Genomic DNA, 21800 nt, shown 5'->3' on the forward strand with positions numbered 1-21800 from the left:
TGACCCAGGAAACCCGGCGCCAGTCATCTCTGCCTCCCCCTGCTCTGCCCTCACCGTTTCCATGGGCTCAGGTAGCTCCCGGTGGCCAGCAGTCTGGCCTGGGCCCTCAGGTCATGTGAGTCCCGGCTTGTCCTGGCACCAGAGACTCCGAAGCAGACAGATTTCCTCCGCCTTCCCCCCTCTGCTGTGAGACGCTGGGCCCCTTGGGAGGTTCTGTGTGGCCTGACCTGTGCTGTGTGCTTGTGTGCACTAGCTCACGCCTTCGCTCCTGGCAGAGCAGGGAGGCGGAGGTGTAGAAGGCCAGGCCGCCTCTTGTCTCTGTCCAGGCCTGTCTCAGGGTCTTTGCCTGGGCCAGCCCTGGGGGAGTGGATCCCCGGGCTTCAGCCCCGGGGCGGTGGGTGGCTGGGCAGGAGGCGGGGCCGTTTGCTGGCAGGCGCCAGTGCGGACAGCTGTGCTGTGTCGGTGCCTCCGGCCTAGCTCTGTGCAGTATCAGGGCCTGGAGCCAGACAGCTCTGTTACTTAGTTGCTGGGATTGTTGGGAGGTAGGGAGGCTGGACTAGGGGTGTGTGGGGTGGAGGAGGAGACACGAGGTGCCTGGGACCTGCTGGCCCCGCGTCGATGCCCCTTCGCGCCAGGCCCAGGATGAAGGTGGCCCTGGGAGCAGAGCCAAGCAGTGCGGGGCTGGCAGGCGGTGGCATGGCTGCAGCGCCCTGGGGCCTTGCCTGGGCGCAGGTGCTGCTGGAGGACATCTGCATCCCCCATCTCAGGCTGGCGGGGTGGCCGGGGATCCCTCTGAGCCAGGCTCCTCCTCGCTTGCTGCCCTCCTCCGCTGGGCCTGGTGGAGGTCCCCCCTGCTCTCTGTCCCTTTGTTCCCGCTGTCTCTCTTCGCCCCGCCTCCTGCAGCGCCCAGCTTGTCTGCCTGTGCCTTGCCGTGCCGTGCCGTGGTCTCTGCTGCTTTCCTTCTCTCCTTCTCCCCAGGGCTCCCTCCCTGCCGGCACTCTGTCCCCTATCTCCTCCACCCTGCATCTGTCTCTTCTTTTCCCCACCAGCCCCCCTGAGCCTTTCTCCCTCGGGCTCTGTCTGGCTCCTCCATACCTCTGCCTGCACTGGCCTGGTCTCCGTGTCCCTGTGTCCCCAGGAGCCCATGCGTGGGTGGAGACAGGGGTGTCTCTAGAGAAGAATCTGTCTGCTTCTCTGCTCCAGCTGCAGGCTGGTTGCCATGGTAACAGGGTCAGAGGGCACCTACTGCAACAGCTGAGCTGTGGTTTGTCGAGGAGTGGGGACCAGAGGGCCAGCCTCTGCCCTGGTGCCCCCAGTGCCTGTGGGGTACCTGAGCCCCAGAGGTGGCCCCATACCAGCTGGTTTATGGTTCCCAGATTCAGACCCCAGCTGATGCAGGCACTGCTGGCACCAGCCACACTCCAATGGGCCTCCCATGACCCTCCACACACTCAGGCCATTTCCTCACCTCCTCCCATGCCCCTCCTCCAGCACAGCTGACCTCTCTCCAAGCTCAGACCCCCACTCTCCTCCTCTCTCCCCAGGCCCACAGCCCTCAGGCCCCAGACCCCTAGCTGCAGTGTGCTGTGTGCGGAAGCCCTGTATTGGGATGCTGGTGAAGCAGCCCCAGGGCATATCGAGCTGGGCAGGCAGGGCAGGACCCAGGCTTGTGCCATCCGTGAGATGGGAGCAGCCTAGAGTGAACAGCGGAGGACAAGGGTAGACACAGGGAGCACTGCTCTTGAGAGGCCCTTCACCTTGGCCTTCCAAGACGGGGCGGGGAGAGCACCTGCTGTGGCAGGAGGCCAGGAGCGGTGCCAGGCTCCCCACCAGCACCTTTCCTCCCGGGCGGGAGTCATTCCTGAGAGGGAGCAGCGCCCTGTTCACAGTTCCAGTTCCGGATGAGGCTTCCGGTCCCTGGGGCGAGAGGCAGGCCCGCCAGGCTGAGGGTGCGAGCGCTCCTGGCACACGGGGTCTGGAGAGTGTCAGGAGGGCGGCTCCTCCATGTTGTGTCTGCTGTGGACCCCGGAGAGGAGCTATGTAAATATTTGCACAGAGCGGGCGGGATGGGAGCAGAGTTTGGCGATGGCCTTGAGCTCTGGGGAGGGGGGCTGCGGGCCGCAGGAGGGCCAGTGTGGGGTGAGACTGGTGAGAGCAGCATGTTTTCTGCCCACACGTGGCTTCCAGGGCAGTGTGACAGGTTCTAAGAAACCCCTTTACACCCTCTGCCCCCCCACCCCCCACCACACAGGGTGCCTCAAATACCTCCATTAGGGAATGTTTTGCTTGAGGGAGAATGAGTGCTTTTTCTTTAAAAAGACATTCTCTCTCATCACCCCTCCCCCACATGCAGGGAGGAACATGGAGTTATCTAGCCCCTTAGTGAGTGGGAGCTTAGCAGAAACTTTGCTCCCTGCCACGGGAGGAGGGCCCTGGGGTCAAGGCCAGAGCAGGGGGAGTGGAGGGCACCTGGGACAGGTGGTGAGTACAGGAGCGGCCCCTCGGGTCTTGGTTTCTGAAGGTCTCTGTGCTGTGCACTGTTGGCCGGAGCAAACCTCTCTTTGTCTAGGTGACATGAAGCACCTGAGGGCTGGGCGGTGTCTTCTCCTTGGCCCACATCTTCCTTGTTCACAGTCTGAATGAGGTGGCCATGTCAGAACTCTCCCACCCGATTGCAAGCTCCCTGAGGAATCCATGTTGAATCTACGTGTCCAGTGCATAGCGTGAGCTCAGTATATGCTTGCTTGCTTGCTCACTGAATGAATGAATGAATGAATGAATGAAAGAATGAGTGAATACGCCGAAACCAGTTTGACTCAGTGGTAGAGCATTGGTCTGCGGTTCGATTCCGGTCAAGGGCATGTACATTGGTTGTGGGTACATCCCCAATAGGGGGTGTGCAAAAGGCAGCTGGTCGATGTTTCTCTCTCATTGACGTTTCTATCTCTCTATCCCTCTCTCCTCCTCTCTGTAAAAAATCAATAAAATATATTTAAAAAAATGAGTGAATAAGGTGGGCAGGATGTTGTTGCAGTGACTTGGGAGCAGTCGCTGGCCCAATTAGAGCTGCTGTGTGACTTTGGGTAAATCATTTCTATCTCTGGGCCTCAGTCTCTCTCTGTGAAAAGCCTTACAATAATATCTGAGAGGGATGAGGATTAGAGGATGGGGAGGCTTCTGGGCTAAAGGAAGGTGGGCCCGGGAGTCCTCCAGCCTGCTGTGTGTGGGGGACATGGTGGTGTACAGAGAAGGTATCTGGGACTCCCAGCCTTCCCCCACCCAGAGGAGGCTTGAGGGAGGAGCAAAGCTGGGGAGGCGGTGGTGGCAGCTGTGACTGCACTTGCAGCTTCCAGGAGGGAGGCATGCTTTCTGGCAGGTGGTCCTCACAGCCCTCTGAGCGGCAGGCTTCCTCTCCATCGTTTCACAGGAGGGAAACTTGCTCAGAAAGGCTAGGGGACTTGGGCATGTTGACCCAGTTGGTGGGCACCTGAGGGGGCACGCAGACCCAGTTTTGCTCTTCCAGTTCTAGAGCTCTCCAACATGCAGCCGGAACACTGCCACACCAGTTGTCTTGCCCCAGAGAGTCCTTTGGGGGCACGATGGGCTCAGGGCCCCAAGAAGTGTGGTTTTCAGCTCGGTTCCAGAGCCCAATTCCTCATTTGCTAAATGGCATCAAACACCTGCCCTCCAGGCACTGCTGTGAGAGGTGCCCCAAATCAGGTGGTAGATGCCAACAAGGCAGAGCCCAGTGTCAAGGCTCATCCTACTTTCCACACGGCAGGGGAGTTAGCCGAGCCAGGGTCTCAGCACCCCTGTGCCCACTGCCCTGTCCTGCAAGGGACGCTGCCCGCCCCAGATCCTGCCTCTCCCTCAAATCACGCAAACACGCTATGTGTGTTATTGTTTTTGCTTTCTCTTTCACTTGCTTTTTTTTTTTTTTTTTCCTTTTGCTCTCATTCCCCAGTCCCATTACCCTCCCCTTAGGCAACCATCGAAATGTACTTCCTATGAATATGCTGCTTGCATATGTTCTTGCAAAATGTGTATTTTGTCTGGATGCGTAATAGGTTTAATTTATGTAAATGGATGTGCTAGCTGTTGTATCCTGGCGCTCACTCTTCTTACGCAGGAGTGTGCCTGTTAGTCCACCCAGGCTGTTACTTGACACCCAGTCTGGAGCTTCATACTCTGTGGGGGGAAACCCACCTAATTTTCTCCCGGGGAGGGCCCCCACAGCATCTCCCTAAATAATGCTGCCGTGGCCATCCTCACTTGTGGCCCCTTTTGGACTCACATGAGGGAGTCTTTGGGATACATCCCCAGAGGTGGAATAGCTGGGTCATGGGATCTGTGGGCACCTAATTCGACTAAGTATTGTCCGGCTGAGTACCAGCTTGGCTACTGCCACCATCACCTGCCCACACATCCGCCTTATCTCCGCCACACCTGGCATTATCTACCTTCCCAAGTTTTGCCAGTCTAATCGGTGGAAGTGATAGCTTGCCGCTTGAATTTGCATTTCTTTGACTTCACCTGAATTCCAGCATCCATCTCATAGGCTGAATAGCCTCTTGGTTTGCTTTCCTGTCATTCACCTGCTTGTATCCTTTGCTCACTCTTCCCCTGAAGCCGCTGTCTTTTGTTCCTGGCTTTCAGGAGTTGCCTGTGTATTCTAGAAATGCAAATGCACAGTTAAATTTTCAACATACATATTCCGGACATTATTTCCTGCTGAACTGAGACACCGCAAACATTTTCTCCCATTCAGTTGTCTGTTGACGTTATCCAACAGAGATGCTGAATTTTGATACAAACACACTTCCTGCGTTTTAGCTTTGTGCCTTTGAAGTTTTGTTGAGGAAATTCTTCACCATCCTGAGGCTGCAAAGTCTACACCCCCTTCTTCTAATGTCTTACTTGTTTCACCTTCCTCGGTTGGGTCTCTGACCCATCCTGAGCCTACCTCAGTCTGTGGTGTCTGAGGGATCAAGTTCAATTTTTTTCCATGTAGTGAGCCAATTTCCCCAACATGTCAAGTAAACAGCCTGTTTTTTCCACTGGTTTGCAGGGCTCCCTGCATCGCCAGTTAATTACCCATATATCCTGGGCCTGTCTTTGAGCTCTCTATCCTGTTCCAAATATTTATTTGTCTGTTCTTGCATCAAAACCACATTAAAAAAACAAAAACAAAACACAACATTTAGTATATCTTAGTATCTGGAAAAGCACATCTTTTCTCTCTATTCTTTTTTTTTTTAATATATGTTTTTATTGATTTCAGAGAAGAAGGGAGAGGGAGCAATAGAAAGAAACATCAATGATGAGAGAGAATCATTGACTGGCTGCTGCCTGCACGCCCTCTACTGGGGATAGAGCCCGCAATTCAGACCTGTGCCCTTGACCGGAATCAAACCCAGACCCTTCAGTTCGAAGGCTGATGCTCTATCCACTGAGCCAAACTGGGCTAGAGCTTTTCTCTCTACTCTTCATTCTAATGGTTGACATAGAGATTTGTGGACTTCTCTCTTTTTTTTTTTTTTTATAAACTTAAAAAAAAACAAACCTTTATTGAGTCCTTTGCAAAGAAAACCCTCACTATAATTTTGACTGGAATTAGATAGGTTTTATAGATGAATTTGGGGAGAACGGACAACTTTATAGTAATTTTCCTATCCAAGGGCCTGTATTATCCTTCCACTTATCAGTTTATTTCTGTATCCTTTATTAGTTTAAAGTTTTGTCCCCCCTTTGTAAAGGCCTGTGCATTCCTGGTCAATTTCTAGATATTTTATCCTTCTGTTGCTGTTATAGAAGGGACCTTATTTTGGGCTACCTATTTGAATAGCTCTATGCTGGTGGAGAGAAAGGCTGCCTGTTTTTGTGGGCTGACCTTGTACCAGGCAGCTGTATTGAACGCCATCCTTTGTTCTACTAGTTTAGCTTGATTTGGTTGGTTTTTAGGGAGATGACCCTGTCATCTGCACATAATGCCAGTTTTCTGTTTACATTTGGGTCATTGTCATATGTTCTGATGCTAGAATGTTTCACTGGACTTTTCAGGAAGCTTCCAGGTGTGCCTGTCTGTGGTGCCACACCTCAGAGTCCTGCGAGGTGGGCGAGTGCTGGAGGGATTACAAGTCTCGGTTGAGTGATGAGAAGCTGTAGCTGATGGAGAGCTGGTTGGGGAGAGGTGTTCTCAAGGCCCCCCAGGCTTTCTGGGGTGTGCTGGGGCTAAGATGAGGCACAGTTCTGGAAGCTTGCCGAGCCGCGGGGGAAGGCAGGACCCCCAGGTTGTCTCCTGGTGGACACGTCTGTGTGGGGTCATGGCGAGGCAGGCTGGTAGGGGCTGAGGTTCAGAAACCCCACCTCGGAGGCTCCTGCCCCGCAGCTCCCGGGGTTCCTGGGCGGGCAGCCTCCATGCACCACGCTAACTGCTGACCCGATTCCTAACCCATCAGCAGATACTGCCGAGTCCCTCGGTGGTCCTGGCCTGCTGTCCGCTGGTGTGAAGTGGACAGATTATGCTGTGAAGGGACAGTTGGTGCCCTTGGATCTGAAAGAGCTTCGCGGGTGGGAGATGGCCCTGTTCACACACACCTGCTATTAGCGCAGGTTCTGGCCTCACGTCCTCAAACACCTGCCTCCCTGACCAGCCTCTCCTCAGGGCTCTGACTCTGGGAGAGGCAGGAACCTCACTCCAGAAGCCAGCACGCAGTTATCCCCCAAATTAGGGACATAGTTTTATAATAGAAGGGTTCTCAGTGAGAAACGTCCCTGTGGGCTGGAGGGAGCAATGAAGGCGATCTCTGTGGCAGGACCCTGCAGGGCCTGGCGGATGGCTGAGTTGGAGGGGAGAGGGGTTGGGGCTGTGGGGAGTGAGAGGCCCGGTGAACCGGGGCGCCCTGTAGGCCAGCCCCCTCGTGTCCCAGGTGTCTGTGTGTGCGGGGATTGCTGGGATGCAGAATGGCAGACCCTGAAGGGTTCTCAGTGGGGACGGACTCCGGGAAGCCAGAGGAGGGAGGGGGAGTGCAGGCCTAGGGGAGGAAGGGGATGGATCCACGGCAGCAGCTTTCTCCGCCTGAGCACAGCCTCGTTCTATCTCCCGAGGTGCCTTGGGAACAGGCTGGTGACTCCACTTGAGAGACCAGGAAGCCGTGGCCCTGAGAGGCTGAGGGGCACACAGCGGGCTGGCGCAGGGCCGGGCGGGGCCAGAGCTTTTCCAGAAGCTTCTCTGAGGTTGGGGAGGGGAGATGATGCAGGCAGGCCACAGGCAGGGGGTCTGGGGGGGTCTAGGTGACTGGCTCCCAAGACCCTCTGCATGGCCTCTAACTCCCTGGGAAGCTGTCAGACAGGGAGGGTGGTGGAGGTCTGACTGGGATGCCTCTTTTGTGTGAGTCGAGGTCTGGCTCCTGGCTCCCAGCTCCTGCCCTGCAGTGAGTCTTCTCCGTCGCCTCTGCCTCGCAGCCCCCGGAGCAGCAGAGAAGATGGTCTCTCTCCCCCTCCCCCATCTCACACACACTCATTCACTGACTGGCCCCTCAGGCTCTCCTACTCTGCCCCCTGGGCCTGCAATGTCCCTCCCTGACTCCCCTAGGCCCAAGGCTGCCATGAGAGCCATGTTAGTGACACGATGGCCCCCGTCCAGGAGTCGCTCCTTCTGCATCTTCCTGTCGCCGCCACCAGGCTAAATATAACCTGACACTGCACAGCCCTGCGCGGAGACAGCGTCTCTGCCTGGGGGCGGACAGGGCTGCGGGGCCCCAGCCTCCTGCCCTCAGCGTGACTTTGGGCTCAGCTCCTCTTGCTGGGAGTGGGACGGGGAGGGAACCAGGGCCAGGATGGCTGCCTCCCTGAGGTCACCTTCCTTGCAGGGCCCTGTTTCGTTGCAGCTCTGGATGCTCCCGCAAGCCATCTGTCATCTCATCCGGCGGCCAGGGCAGGAACCAGGCATCCCCGTGGTGCCCCAGGGAGTCCGACGCTCAGAGAGGCGAGCGGCCTGCCCACAGTCACACAGCTCTGGCTCAGGTCACCTCTGCTCCTGGCCCGGCCCTCTGCTCGGTTATCCTGTCTTCCTCACCTTGCCCGGGCTCCGGATTGCGGTCCTGTTGACTCCCTGGCGCAGTGAGGGCAGGTGGCAGGCCTGTGTGGTTTGTGCTGCCCAAATGCTTGGCATTGGTGCCTTCAGTGACTGCTCGCGGGGGATGAAGGAGCATCATGACCTGTTTACAGGCAGAGGCCTGACATGGGGTTTGCAGAAGGACCCTCGAATTCTTGCTGGCCCCTCCACCGCTGGCCACACCGCTCTGATGGATAAGGCCTGGGGGTGGTAACGCTGAGGCCGGGGGTGCCCAGAGGTGGGAAATCCAGTTTGGGACCGCGAGTGGGCTCCCCCGCCCCCCACAATGGGTTGAGACACTGGGCAAGATGGTGCCCAGGGTTAGCAGCAGGTGAGTGTAAGCCGGCATTGTGTTCTGGTGAACAACGGCCCCTTCCCTGGGGTCAGGAAGAGCTGCACCTGCTGCACCTGGAAGGTGTCCAGGCCTGGTTCTCCCCGGGCCCCTCCCGCTGTCCCCTCCTCACCTCCTCCTCAGTGACCTTTGGTGAGCTGCATGGCTGTGCCTGCTTTCCTGTCTCCATCCCCACAGGACCCAGCGTGCCCTGGACTCTAGGAGGGGGCAAAGGCTGGGCACTCAGCCTCTCCCCCAGAACCAGGTGTCCTCAGCTTGGGCTGGGGGTTGGGGGTGGAATAAGGGCTCTTGGCAGCAGCTACTAGAGCCAGATGGCTTGGGGCCTCTCCACTGGGGAGACCCATCCACCTGGCTCTCCCTCTCCTCCTTCCAGGATCAGGACTTCCCATGAGTCCTGCTTCTGCTTCACACATGTCATCCCTCCCTCCAGCCTCCTGGGGTGGGCGTGACGCTGGGGCGGTGCCCAAGGTCATTCTGACACAAAGAGCAAAGGCGCTTTGATTCCACAGCCTGAGTAGGGGAACCCCATATCCTATCTGTGGGCAGAGCGGGGGCGGGGGCGGGAGGTGGGAATCCCTCCACTCTCCTCCCAGCACCCTCTGGCGCTGGCTGCCGCGGGAGTGTGGGCCGCGCCTGCCACGGTGTGGCTCTCTGCGGAACTGCAACCTCACACAGCTGGGCCGGCAGTCAGCCTCTGCTGGGGGCAGGGCAAGGTGTGAGGGGGGAGAGGAGAGATTGAGGGCCAAGAGCAGGACTGTGGGGATGGAGCAAGGTACTGTGTGTGCTAGTGTCAGCCTGGGTCTCAGAAGCAGCATAGCCACCGGCTGCCGACATTTCCGCTGTGTAAGGGTCAGAGACCAGGCCTGACCCTGCTCCTGCTATCCCTGCGCCCCACCCTGACCTGGGTCTGAACCTCAGCTGCCCTCAGGGAGCCCCACCTCCCATACTCACAGCCAGTATGGGGTCCACTGGAAGGTCTGGCTGGAGGGCTGGGGGAGAGTGATGTGTCGCTCACTGAAGACCCCACTAACCAACCAGCCAACCAAGCGAGCGGGGGTGGGAGTGGTGGTGGGGGCGGGCAGGCAGAGCCTCAGAGCTGCCTGCTTTCCTTTCTGCCCTGTCTCCTTGAGAACAACAGCTGGAGCCTCCTCTCTCCTGCCACGTCCCGCAGCCACCAGGCAGGGCTCCAGGGCATATTTTTGGAAGAAGCTGGGCTTTGACAGGGCTATTTGAAAGGAAAAATTTCTTGAATGTCACCAAGGGAGAGAAGGCCGGGGGGACTCAGCGGATGAGTGTGTGTCTGGGGGCAGGGGTGAGCCTGAGCTGCAAGGAGGCTTCTATTTGAGTTTCTGCAGCCAGGCACGGGGTGGGCTGGCAGAAGCGGTTCTGACTCCCTCGCTGAGGAGTCTGAATGGAGTGGGCAGGGTGTGGAGGCCTCAAGGTCAGAATCCTAGGCTGTCCTGAGAGGTTGGGCTCTTCCGGGTTCCAGACTCTGGACTTCTGGGACAAGTTTCTCGTGAGGAATGAGGACCAGGAGCTTGGGTGCTGGGGTCCTGGGCTGGCTGTTTGGGATCTCCAGGGCTAAGATTCCTGGTCTCTGGCCTCTCTAGTCCAGATCAGGGCCAGTCCCTGCTCAGGCCGCTGTTGGCCATCACCATATTAGGACATGAACTCTAGGCGGGCTGTCTGGGTGCCAAACAGTCTCCAGCTGGGTCCGGCCCCCTGCAGCTCCCAACACCACGGCTGTGCTTCAGTTGGGCCATTTCAGAGGTCAGGGGACAGTAAAGGCTGCTGATGAGAGATCCAGACAGAGCCCCCAGCTTAGGTTCTGAGGGTTGAGCCAGAAGGGCCTGGGATGAGGTGAGTGGAAGGACCTCAGAGAACCCCTGTCAGCCCCTCACCTGGTCCAGGTTCTCCCCCCCCCCCCGCCCCCATCCTGTTTCAGTTGGTTGCAGAGGATCTCCTTCCACAAGGTGAATCCCACGGCTGTTAGAACTGCTGCTCTGCAGAAACCAGGCCCTTCACGCCTGGTCTGCTCAGGCCATTGCTGCCGCACTCCCCATGGCTCTGCCACCAGCGCCTGTCCAGAGAGCCTTCGGATTGCTGGCCCTCCCTTGACTCAGCCCACCACCAATACTTCCTCTCCACCATTCCCACCAGCATCGCCCCTTCTCTGGCCCACTGGCCAAGGCCTGCTCCCTGCTGTGTTGTTCTAGGAGTTAGGCCAGCAGAGGGGACACACACACTGTGAGTTAGGTCCCTGCTCTTCAGAGAAGACAGGTGAGCAGGTGGACAAGAAAAGAAGTCTCTGTCCCCAGAAGAAAGCGTGATGGGGGACAAGCCTGGAGCCCGCAGGGAACATGGAGAAAGAGGAATGGGATGTTAATATGAGCATCAGGGTCTTCTTCAGAAGTCGGCAGAGGAGGGGGAGAGGCTGTGCGCTGGACAGAGAGCGGAGGTAGATGGGGCACATCTGCCTGGGGGACTGGTCTCCCCTGGGAGCCAGGCAGAGAGAGAGACTGGGAGAGAAGACAGGAGCCCAGCCAGCGTGGCTCAGTGGTTGAGCGTTAACCTATGAACCAGGAGGTCATGGTTCGATTCCCAGGCAGGGCACATGCCTTGGTTATGGGCTCGATCCCCAGTGCAGCCAATCAATGATTCTCTCTGTCATTGATATTTCTTGCTCTCTCACTCTCTCTGAAATCAATAAAAATATATTTTTAGAAAAAGAAAGAAAAGAAAGACAAGGAGAGACAGTGATGCAAGATTTAGGAGCAGTGCTTCATGGCTCTTTGGTGAAGGATCACTTTTCTTTCTAATACATCACAGACCTTTGTGAAGTACAAATTCACATGCTTGGACATCGTGGCAATGTCGAATTGCTTGAAGATTTTGAAACTCTTGCTTTCAACTTCTGAGTGCATCTTGCTGTGGACTGACAACAGCTGGGACTAACGCAGAGAGAGCAAGATGGGGACAGAGAGCGTTCACTAGCCCATGTGCAGTGTTCAGTGTACGCTGGGCATTGTTCTAGGCCACATGTGTCAAACACAAGGCCCGCGGGCCAAATCCGTCCCGCCAGGCCTTGCAATGTGGCCTGCACCGCGCTGTCATCACTGCACTCCGCTGCGTTTCCATCACAATGACAGTTTATGACTGTTCAGTAAACCATTCGGCCCACAATTTAGGCTGGATTTTAGATTTTGGCCCCTTCTCTGATTGAGTTCGACACCCCTACTCTAGGCCCTCAGCATGCGGTGACTTCATCTTTGTAACTTGGGACTAAGGAACTAGGGTTCCCACTTTGTAGATGTGGAAAACGAGGCACAGGAAGGTTAACTAAGTTGAGCATGATGCATAAATGACTAAGTGGCAGAGGTGGGATTTGAACCCAGAGACCCTGGGCCTAATCCCCACACTGCACTACCCTGTGTGAGGGTCACAAGGATACATTGAGAGGCGAGGGAGAATGAGAGGACCAGGTGGAGGCAGAAAGGAGCTCAAGCCAGGGTGAGGGAGAACGCACATGGGGAGAGAGAGGGAATGCCTGGCCAGCAGCAAGCCAGAGCAGGTAGACTGAGGTCACAAGCTCGGTCTGGCAGGCACAAAGCCGCAGGGGTGGGTGGGTCAGGACACTTGGCCAGGAAGGGGCAGAACTGTGTGAGCCACGGGGGAGGCAGACGTGGACGGGCGCCTTCAGGTTTCTGCTCTGCCCCCTGGGGGCCTTGGTGCCACAGTGGCCATGTTCCCCCCTCCACAGGGAGCTGCTTCCTGTGCCTGGTGGACGTGGTACCTGTGAAGAACGAGGATGGGGCTGTCATCATGTTTATCCTCAACTTCGAGGTGGTGATGGAGAAGGACATGGTGGGGTCCCCGGCCCATGACACCAATCACCGTGGGCCTCCCACCAGCTGGCTGGCCCCAGGTACGTGCAGCCACACTGGGACTGGGCAGGAGTAACGAGCTCTCCCTCTTCTGGGGCCACGAGGCTACCCAGGGCCATTGGCCTGCAGGAAGGAATGTGTGTGGGGTCCCTCAGAGGTTCCTGAGGACATGTCCTAGACCCTCCGGCTCAAAATGAACAGAGACAGAGCGACAGAGCCGCAGGTCCTTGGGGCAAGACTGCACCCGGTGTCCTAGCTTCACCTGCGCGGGTTTCGGCCACAGCGTCCTCTGGGTGTGGTCCGCTCTGCAGCCCAGGCTTAGGGCATTCACCCCTCGGAGCCGCTCCCTTTGCTCTCAGAAGGCCCGTCTCTCAGGGACTCAGACGTCCTTCTGGGGAACCTCCGCCCCGGTCCTTGTCCCTGGGGTGGCCTGGGCTGGTTGAGGAGAGAACGTGAGGGGAATGGTCACCGTGCTGGAGACACGAACCCTCACCTGGTGCCCAGTGACTCGGGCTGACTCCTTCCCTCCGGACGTGGCCTCTGTGGGTTTAAGACTAATTAGCCCTTTAGAGCCGTGGCAAAGAGTCCACCTCACGGTCTCTCAAGCCCTAAACTGGCAGTGTTCCCGCTGGGGCCCACTGCACGTTGGCAGGGTCTGGCAAGAAGGACTGCCCCAGGTGGAGGTAGCCCGCCAGGTGCTGTGCGCCCCCCAGCAAGTCACAGTGCACGGTGCCTGCTCCCGGCGTCGGTAGGGGAAACGTCGCCCACGGTTTGCGTAGAGCCCACTGGGTATTTGGCTCAAGAAATAGTTTATTATTTTCAGAGCCTTGGGTAAGATTGGGTTCTAGAATTAAAAAAAAATTATTGATTTTTTAGAGAGCAAGGGAGAGAGATAGTTAGAAACATCGACCAGCTGCCTCCTGCACCTCCCCTACTGGGATGTGCCCATCCAGCTGCCTCCTGCACGTCCCCCATTGGGGATGTGCCCGCAGCCAAGGTACATGCCCTTGACCGGAATAGAACCTGGGACCTTTCAGTCCGCAGGCTGACGCTCTATCCGCTGAGCCAAACCGGTTTCAGCGGGCCCTAGACTTTTCTGAGACAGGTGGAAGTCGGGTGGAGAGGTGCCCACTGTCAGGCTCCCACTCGCCACCTTCCCGTCTGTTTGCAGGGGCTCCGGCTCCGGGGCCTCCCTGTCTGTTTGCAGGGGCTCCGGCTCCGGGGCCTGCCTCTCCCGCTGCCCCTGTCCCCGGCCACACAACTCCCTTCTCCCCGCAGGTCGCGCCAAGACCTTCCGCCTGAAGCTGCCGGCCATGCTGGCGCTGACCGCCCGGGAGCCCGCGGGGCGGGGCCGCGCCCGGGCCGCGGGGGCCGGGGCCGTGGTGGTGGACGTGGACCTGGACCTGGCGCCCGCGGCGCCCGGCGGCGAGGCGCTGGCCCCGGACGCGGCTCTGGACAACCACGTGGCGGGGCTGCGGTCCGCGGAGGAGCAGCGCGCGCTCGTGGCCCCCGGCTCCCCGCCTCCCTGCGAGCCCGGCCCGCACCCACCACCGGGCCTGGGCGCCGAGGCCTCGGGCTCCACCTGCAGCCTGGCCCGGACCCGCTCCCGGGAGAGCTGCGCCAGTGTGCGCCGCGCCTCCTCCGCCGACGACATCGAGGCCATGCGCGCGGGGGTGCTGCCCCCGCCCCCGCGCCACGCCAGCACCGGTGAGGGCACCTCCCCGCCTGCCACTGGTGAGGGCACCGCCCCACCTGCCACCGGTGAGGGCACCTCCCCATCTGCCACTGCCACCGGTGAGGGCACCTCCCCACCTGCCACCGGTGAGGGCACCTCCCCATCTGCCACCAGTGAGGGCACCTCCCCATCTGCCACCGGTGAGGGCACCTCCCCATCCGCCACCGGTGAGGGCACCTCCCCATCTGCCACCGGTGAGGGCACCTCCTCTCCCTCCCACCGCTGCCGGTCTGCCCAGTTTCAGGACCGCAGCTCCGTCTCCACCCGTCCAGGGTGCTGGGAAGGGAAACCCCGTAGGCACTGGTGGACTCCCACCCAGTGCCCACCCAGCGCGGTCCATTCAGGCGCACTCAGAGCCTGCTCGGCATGAAGCTGGCTCCCGCTCGCTCAGTCCTGGAGCGGGGGTGGCCTGGGGGTCTGAAGGACGGGGCAGCATCGGGGTCCCTGCCCCTACCTGGCCCTCTGGCGGGTCACAGTGCCCAGAACAGAGCCCAGGGAGGCTCCTCCTACCTCGCCGTCTCCTGGCTGCTCACCGCTCACGTGGGGAGGAGTCTGGCCTGTTTCTCAGCGACTCTGCCCAGCCCTGGGGCTGGCTTCCATGACACACTGACCCCCATGGCCTGGCCTCTGCAGGCCTGGCCTCTGCCCCTGTGTCAGGCCGGCCCCTGCCTGCCACCCCACCCCAATCTCCCCCCACCCAGGAGCCATGCACCCCCTGCCTGCCACCCCACCCCAATCTCCCCCCACCCAGGAGCCATGCACCCCCTGCCTGCCACCCACATCCACTCTGCCCCCACCCCAGGGCCATGCACCCCCTGCCTGCCACCCACACCCACTCTCCCCCCACCCCAGGGCCATGCACCCCCTGCCTGCCACCCCACCCCAATCTCCCCCCACCCAGGAGCCATGCACCCCCTGCCTGCCACCCACACCCACTCTGCCCCCACCCCAGGGCCATGCACCCCCTGCCTGCCACCCACACCCACTCTCCCCCCACCCCAGGGCCAGGCACCCCCTGCCTGCCACCCACACCCACTCTCCCCCCACCCCAGGGCCAGGCACCCCCTGCCTGCCACCCACACCCACTCTCCCCCACCCCAGGGCCAGGCACCCCCTGCCTGCCACCCACACCCACTCTCCCCCCACCCCAGGGCCAGGCACCCCCTGCCTGCCACCCACACCCACTCTCCCCCCACCCCAGGGCCAGGCACCCCCTGCCTGCCACCCACACCCACTCTCCCCCCACCCCAGGGCCAGGCACCCCCTGCCTGCCACCCACACCCACTCTCCCCCCACCCCAGGGCCAGGCACCTCCTGCTTGCCACCCACATTCCACTCTCCCCCCACCCAGGAGCCATGCACCCCCTGCCTGCCACCCACACCCACTCTCCCCCCACCTCAGGGCCTGGCACCCTCTGCCTGCCACCCACACCTACTCTCCCCCCACCCCAGGCCCATGCACCCCTGCCTGCCAGCCTGACTCCACTCTCCCCCCACCCAGGGGCCATGCACCCCTTGCGCAGTGGCCTGCTTAATTCCACATCAGATTCGGACCTCGTGCGCTACCGCACCATTAGCAAGATCCCCCAAATCACCCTCAACTTTGTGGACCTCAAGGGCGACCCCTTCCTGGCGTCGCCCTCCAGCGACCGGGAGATCATAGCGCCCAAGATAAAGGAGCGGACCCACAATGTCACCGAGAAGGTCACCCAGGTAGGCGCCCAGTCCCTGGCTCTCCCCTCAGCTCGGAGGAGCTCAGAAGGGTTGGGTGTGGGCTGTGGTTAAAGGTGCAGGGGGCGGGGGGGACACAGTGAGGCCTCCTGAGGGTGGGCAGACCTGCTGGCTAGGAGTGGGAGTGGGGTTTCAGAGCTGGGGGAGAGGGCAGTCTGGGAGGTCCCGGAGAAAAGGAGGCTGGAGGGCAGGTGGCTGGGGGACAGGCTGGGTACAGAGAACAGGTGACGGGCCCAGGGAGACAGTGCAGGTGATGCCTGGTCCCTGAGAGGGTCAGGGTGGTGGGAGAAGGCAGCCACAGGGGCATGGCAGGGTCTGCTCTTAGGGTGTCATGAGGGGAGTACTGAGGGGCAACCAGCAGGAGGCTTTGATTAGAAGGGGCCACAGAGGCCCAAGTTGGGGGTCCTGATTCTTCTGGGCCAAGGCGATGAGCCAGGGAGAGAGAGGGTGGGGGCTGGTGCTAGGGGCCAGGGTGGCCTGGAGGTGCGGCCCCCCCCAGCCCCCCGCTCCCCAGCGAGGCCGGGAGGGGAGGTTATGGTGGTGGGGGCACAGCTGTGGAGTGACCAAGCCCCTGGCTCTGGGGGCCGTCCCAGCACTGCCTGGTGTCAGGGCCAGCCTTGTCTCCCGCCCCCTCTCGGCAGCCACATCGCCTGCGTCACCCTCACTGCCCAGTCCATTCCAGATCCTTCCTCAAGTCCTGGCAGAGGGTGAGAAGCCTGGGGCAGGGGCATCTGTCCCTGGCCCGCCGTGCCTCAACCCCACGGCCGTCTCCCGCCCCTTCCACAGCGACTCCCCTAGTCATCCCCGGGAGAGAGCCGCCAGCACGGCCTCCCCAGCCCTCCTCCTGGCCCTGCTCCTGCTGCCTCCGGCTCCTGGGTCCCTGCCAGGTCTCCAGCCCCTTGGCCTTGAGTCCAGAATGTTCCCCCGCACCCCAGGCCCCTTATCTGGCTGCCTTTTCCTCCCGCACTGGCCCCTGGCTCTGCTGTTCCCACCTGGAGCCCTGCTCCTGGCCCACAGCGTGCGCTTCTGTGTGCTTGTGGTCTGTGCGTGTGCGTGTGCCTGTGTGTCCGCTGTTCCCGGCTCTGCCCGTCTCTCCGTCTCTGGCCGTCTGGCCGTCTGTTTGGCTGGCTGGCTGGGTACGGGACTGGCGGGCGGGCGGGGGTGTCGGGGAGACCATTAATCTGTGGTGACAGGCCGGGCTGCTGGGGGAGGGGAGGGGTGCGGGCTGCAGGAGCGGCTGCTGCAGGAGCCCGGAGCGGCTGCGGGGGAGGGGGCCGCTGGCCGGGCTGGCGGGTGGGGGTGGGGACGGGAGGAGGAGGGGCGGGCCAGGAGCCGAGGTTCTGACCGGGGAGCAGCGGCCGGGCTGGCGGCCGGCAGAGCGCAGCACCCTGGCAGCCGGGCCTGTACCAGGGGCCATGGGCAGCCGGAGCCAGGCGGGCGGCCGTCCACGCTCGCTGCCAGGGTGACCCCGGCCCTGGGGCCCAGCCCCAGCGATCCTGGCTTCCTTCCAGAGGCTGCCCTGGGAGCCAGGCCGCCGGTCTCTGGGGCGCAGCCGGGGCTGGGACTGCTGCTGGGGCGCAGGTGAGGCGCTGGCCGGGCTCTCGGGCCCCCGGGCAGGCAGGCTGGGGGGAGCCAAGTCCTCCATGGCGGCCTCCGCCAGGAAGGCGAGCAGGACTGGGGCTCTGCAGCCCCGGGCCCGGAAAGGCCGGGTCAGGCGGGCCGTGCGCATCTCCAGCCTGGTGGCCCAGGAGGTAGGTGACCCCCAGCCCCTCCCTCCCCCTTCCAGGCCGGGCACTGACTCAGGACGCAGCCCCGAGCACTCTGGCTCCAGGCCAGGGAGAAGCAGGACAGTGTGGGAGCCAGAGGGTCTGCAGTCCTGTTCATCCCACTCCTGGCTCCAGGTCACTCCTCCCAGGCCTGCAGGGCCTGGCAGATAGGATTTTTTTTTTTTTTTTTTTTGCAGGACTCTCCTCGTCCAGGGCTCCCATGGCCCACACTCTTCCAGCTCAAAATGCTCTGGGAGGGGAGGATGGGGGGAGTGAAATGGGTGCCCAGAGAGGATGGTGGGAGACCTGGAGAGGAGCTTGCCTCCCCGTCCCACCACGTTTTCTGCAGTGGGCAGCGGCCAGGCCCGGCCTGGGAGCCATGGGCTCCACTGCCCCTCTTCTCCATGTGCCGGGGGAGGACCCGTGGTGGTGAGGGAGGCGCGGGCTGCTTCAGTGGTCCAGGCTTCGGGGCCGGAGTCTGAGGAGGGCGGGGTCAGAGGACATTGGATGCTGGTGAGGGTAGCTGGACTGAGGCACCTGGCTCCCCTGGGACAGCCTGAGCTGATGAGCCCGTAGGTACCTTCTGAGAGCCACCTTTCCACCCCATGTCAGAGAGCCTGGGGAGGGTGGCAGAGGGGGTGCTGGAGGTGGCTCAAGGGTGAGTCTGAGAATCCCACCGCTGCACCACCACCTGGCCACACTCTCTGCCTTGGCTCATGTGCTCCTCCCAGCTGGTGGACAGGTCTGGGAGAATCCTTCCCACCCACAGGATTTGGTTTAATGGGCTTCAGTATTCTGTGGGTCACAGGAAGTTACTCACCTGGCCCAAGGCCTACAGTACACTGGTGGTTGCAGAGCTGGGTCTGGTTCTCGAGAGGTGATGTCTGCAGGTCCAGGTCTTGTGTCCAGGCTTGCCCCATAAGTGTGTGTGTGTATGCACATATGTGTGCACGTGTGTGCGTGTGTGTATGTGTTAGGGTGGTGTTGATCCTGCTATGGGCAGACTACAGGGACTTGATCTCTGTTATCAGGTGTGGTTTTGCCTCTAAGGCACTTGGAGGAGACCTAATGGGGCGCGGGGGGGGGGGGGGGAAGCAGGCAGTTACCTTATACTGTCCCTTGTCTGCGGGGCCCTGGTCAGTTCCTTTTTCTCAATCTCTGCTTGACCCTGGGAAGGCCACTGCCCATGCTCTCTGCCTCAGGGAGCGGGCAGCTCCGGGTGAAGGCAGGGCAGAGCGGGGACCTGAAGTCACACGCTCCCTCCCTGCCCTAGGCCCCAGCTGCTCCTGCCACCCATCGTGTGCCTTTGGAGCCTGTGGCCAGCCCAGGACAACCCCCTAACTATTGCCTGTCAGAACTTCCGGTTACTTCTAAGGCGATGTTCCCCAAACAGTCCCTTTGGTGAGGGTGGGGCAGGGGATCCCCAGCTTGAATGTGAGTAGGACTGTGAGGCTCCACCCACATGGCCCTCCCCAGCCCAGAGGCCTGAGGAGGCGGGTGAGAGGGGTAGGAGGGACTCTGGCAGTCAGTGCTACAGCGGCAGGGCTGGCGACCTTGGCTCTCAGGGTGGGCCAGGCCAGGAGAGCTTGGGGAGGGGGCTCCTGGTTGAGTCAAATGTCTGTGAGAGAGGATTCTCAGGGGCAGGGGGAGGCCGTAGGGAGACACACAGAGGCTCCTGGGACAGGGTGAAGTTGGCCTCGGCTCTTCCTAGTTTGGCTTGGGGAGAGAGTGGCGTGCTATTGCCACCTGGTCTGGGTGGTGAGCTGTCTGTGCCCGACGCTGTGAGGGTGAGCCTCTGCTGGCTGTCTACGCACTTCCGGACGCCTCCCGTGTGCGCGTCCCTCTGTGTGCAGGTGGGCACGTCTCTGCGGGTCAGGTCTTCTGCCTGCCTTTGTAGGCGTGGGAGAGGGCTGCCCTGGGCCAGGGGAGAGGGGGCTGCGGGAGTAGGGCTGGGGTGTTTTATTTTAATTTTATTTTATTTTTCTCATTTTTTAAAATTAAGGTGTTATATGTGTATATACCTTACCAATCCCCACCAGGGCTGGGGTGTTTTAGTCTCTCTCCCCTGGGGGCCAAGGGCCTGAGTCTAGGTGGCTGCTATCCTCGGGCCAGTGGCATGGTGTGTTTGTGTGTGTGTGTGTGTGGGGGGGCTGTTGGGGAGATGTGGGTAAGATCGATGGATGGGAGCACACCCCCAGGCAGGGGTCTGTACTGCTGGTGGGAGCCATTCTGGGCACTACTGCTTGGTGCCCTGGACTGGGAGCCAGCCAGGTGTCCCCTGTGTGGCATGGGGAACTGGAGTGCCCAGATTGAGGGGTGGCCATTCTGATCAGAACATCTTGGCCTCCCTCCTTCCTCTGCTTGGCCTCTTCTCTGGAGGCTCCAACAGAGACGCCACCTGCTCCTACCCCGGAGGCCCCATGGCCCGCCTTCCCCTCTCCTGACACCCCCACCCCCCTCAGCGCCACCTTCCCCACCTGCCCAGGTCCTGTCGCTGGGGGCGGACGTGCTGCCCGAGTACAAGCTGCAGGCGCCGCGCATCCACCGCTGGACCATCCTGCACTACAGCCCCTTCAAGGCCGTGTGGGACTGGCTCATCCTGCTGCTGGTCATCTACACGGCCGTCTTCACGCCCTACTCGGCCGCCTTCCTGCTGAAGGAGACCGAGGAGGGCCCCGCAGCCCCCGACTGCGGCTACGCCTGCCAGCCCCTGGCCGTGGTGGACCTCATCGTGGACATCATGTTCATCGTGGACATCCTCATCAACTTCCGCACCACCTACGTCAACGCCAATGAGGAGGTGGTCAGCCACCCGCGCCGCATTGCCGTCCACTACTTCAAGGGCTGGTTCCTCATTGACATGGTGGCCGCCATCCCCTTCGACCTGCTCATCTTCGGCTCGGGCTCGGAGGAGGTGGGTTGGCCAGGAGGCCGGGGGAGGGGAGGGGAGCAGAGGCCTCTGGGGGGTGTGGGGGAAGGGTAAGGAGAAGGTGGGGTGAAGGGTGGCTAGAAAGAGGGCTGCAGGGGCCCAGAGGCTGCCCTAGCTGGCTCTTGCCAGTCCCTGGCTACCCCAGCCACCCGCCAGGTGCCGAGGTCCAGAGGGAGTGATGTTTTCTTGTTTGTCTGTCCAGAGAGGCCACTTCTTCTTCTTCTTCTTCTTCTTCTTCTTCTTCTTCTTCTTCTTCTTCTTCTTTTTTAAAAAAATATATATTTTATTGATTTTTTACAGAGAGGAAGAGAAAGGGATAGAGAGTTAGAAACATCGATGAGAGAATCATCAATCAGCTGCCTCTTGCACAACCCCTACTGGGGATGTGCCCGCAGCCAAGGTACACGCCCTTGACCGGAATCGAACCTGGGATCTTTCAGTCTGCAGGCCGACGCTCTATCCACTGAGCCAAACCGGTTTCGGCGAGGCCATTTCTTCTAATGCACATACAAGTGCCCCGGGAGCTAGTGGTGCTGTGCCTTTCCAAGCCTCAGTTTCCTCATTCTCAATGTGGGGGCCTCGAACCCTTTTCCCAAAGCTAGCACCAAGATTAGCAGGACCCTGTGCTGGGCTCAGTGTGTGGGAGGTGCTTCCACCGTTAGGAGGAAGTTCTGGCAGGAAGTCTTCAGGGACCTCTCCTCCCATGTCTGTCCCCCGAGGGGACTTTCCCTTGGCCCACTGGGACTGTCTCCTCCACCCCAGCTCATCGGGCTGCTGAAGACGGCGCGGCTGCTGCGGCTGGTGCGCGTGGCCCGCAAGCTGGACCGCTACTCGGAGTACGGGGCCGCCGTGCTCTTCCTGCTCATGTGCACCTTCGCGCTCATCGCGCACTGGCTGGCCTGCATCTGGTACGCCATCGGCAACATGGAGCAGCCGCACGTGAACTCCCGCATCGGCTGGCTGTACAACCTGGGCGACCAGATCGGCAAGCCCTACAACAGCAGTGGCCTGGGTGGCCCCTCCATCAAGGACAAGTACGTCACAGCCCTCTACTTCACCTTCAGCAGTCTCACCAGCGTGGGCTTCGGCAACGTCTCCCCCAACACCAATTCCGAGAAGATCTTCTCCATCTGTGTCATGCTCATCGGCTGTGAGTGGGCGCTGGGGGTGGGAGGAGCCCCGGGTGGAGGAAAGGGTGGCTGCTGGAGGGGCCGACTGGGTCCCTGGGACTTGGAGACGCCAGGACCACTATCCCGGTGTGTTTGGGGGCTGGGACACGGGGGTAGG

At 60.6% G+C, this 21800-nt stretch overlaps 1 protein-coding gene across 10 annotated transcripts in view; it reads left to right on the top strand.

Annotated features, from left to right (window-relative positions):
• The window catches only part of KCNH2 (potassium voltage-gated channel subfamily H member 2), a 33301-nt gene that overhangs the window by 5397 nt on the left and 6104 nt on the right, over positions 1-21800 (top strand). For 9 of the 10 annotated variants that reach the window (XR_006739927.1, XR_006739925.1, XR_006739926.1 and 6 more), the window contains exons 3-7: positions 12229-12393; positions 13631-14059; positions 15589-15800; positions 20070-20498; positions 21276-21663. Coding sequence is in view for 6 of the 10 variants with exons in the window: in XM_036412653.2 (XP_036268546.1) it covers positions 12229-12393; positions 13631-14059; positions 15589-15800; positions 20070-20498; positions 21276-21663 (1623 nt within the window). In the remaining 4 variants the exon portion in view is untranslated. Of the gene's footprint in view, positions 1-12228; positions 12394-13630; positions 14060-15588; positions 15801-17114; positions 17570-20069; positions 20499-21275; positions 21664-21800 lie in introns of those variants that run through there. The other variant, XM_036412657.2, reaches the window with a different exon arrangement.

The sequence above is a fragment of the Pipistrellus kuhlii genome, unplaced genomic scaffold (assembly GCF_014108245.1).
Source record: "Pipistrellus kuhlii isolate mPipKuh1 unplaced genomic scaffold, mPipKuh1.p scaffold_m20_p_47, whole genome shotgun sequence".
Classification (NCBI taxonomy): domain Eukaryota; kingdom Metazoa; phylum Chordata; class Mammalia; order Chiroptera; family Vespertilionidae; genus Pipistrellus; species Pipistrellus kuhlii.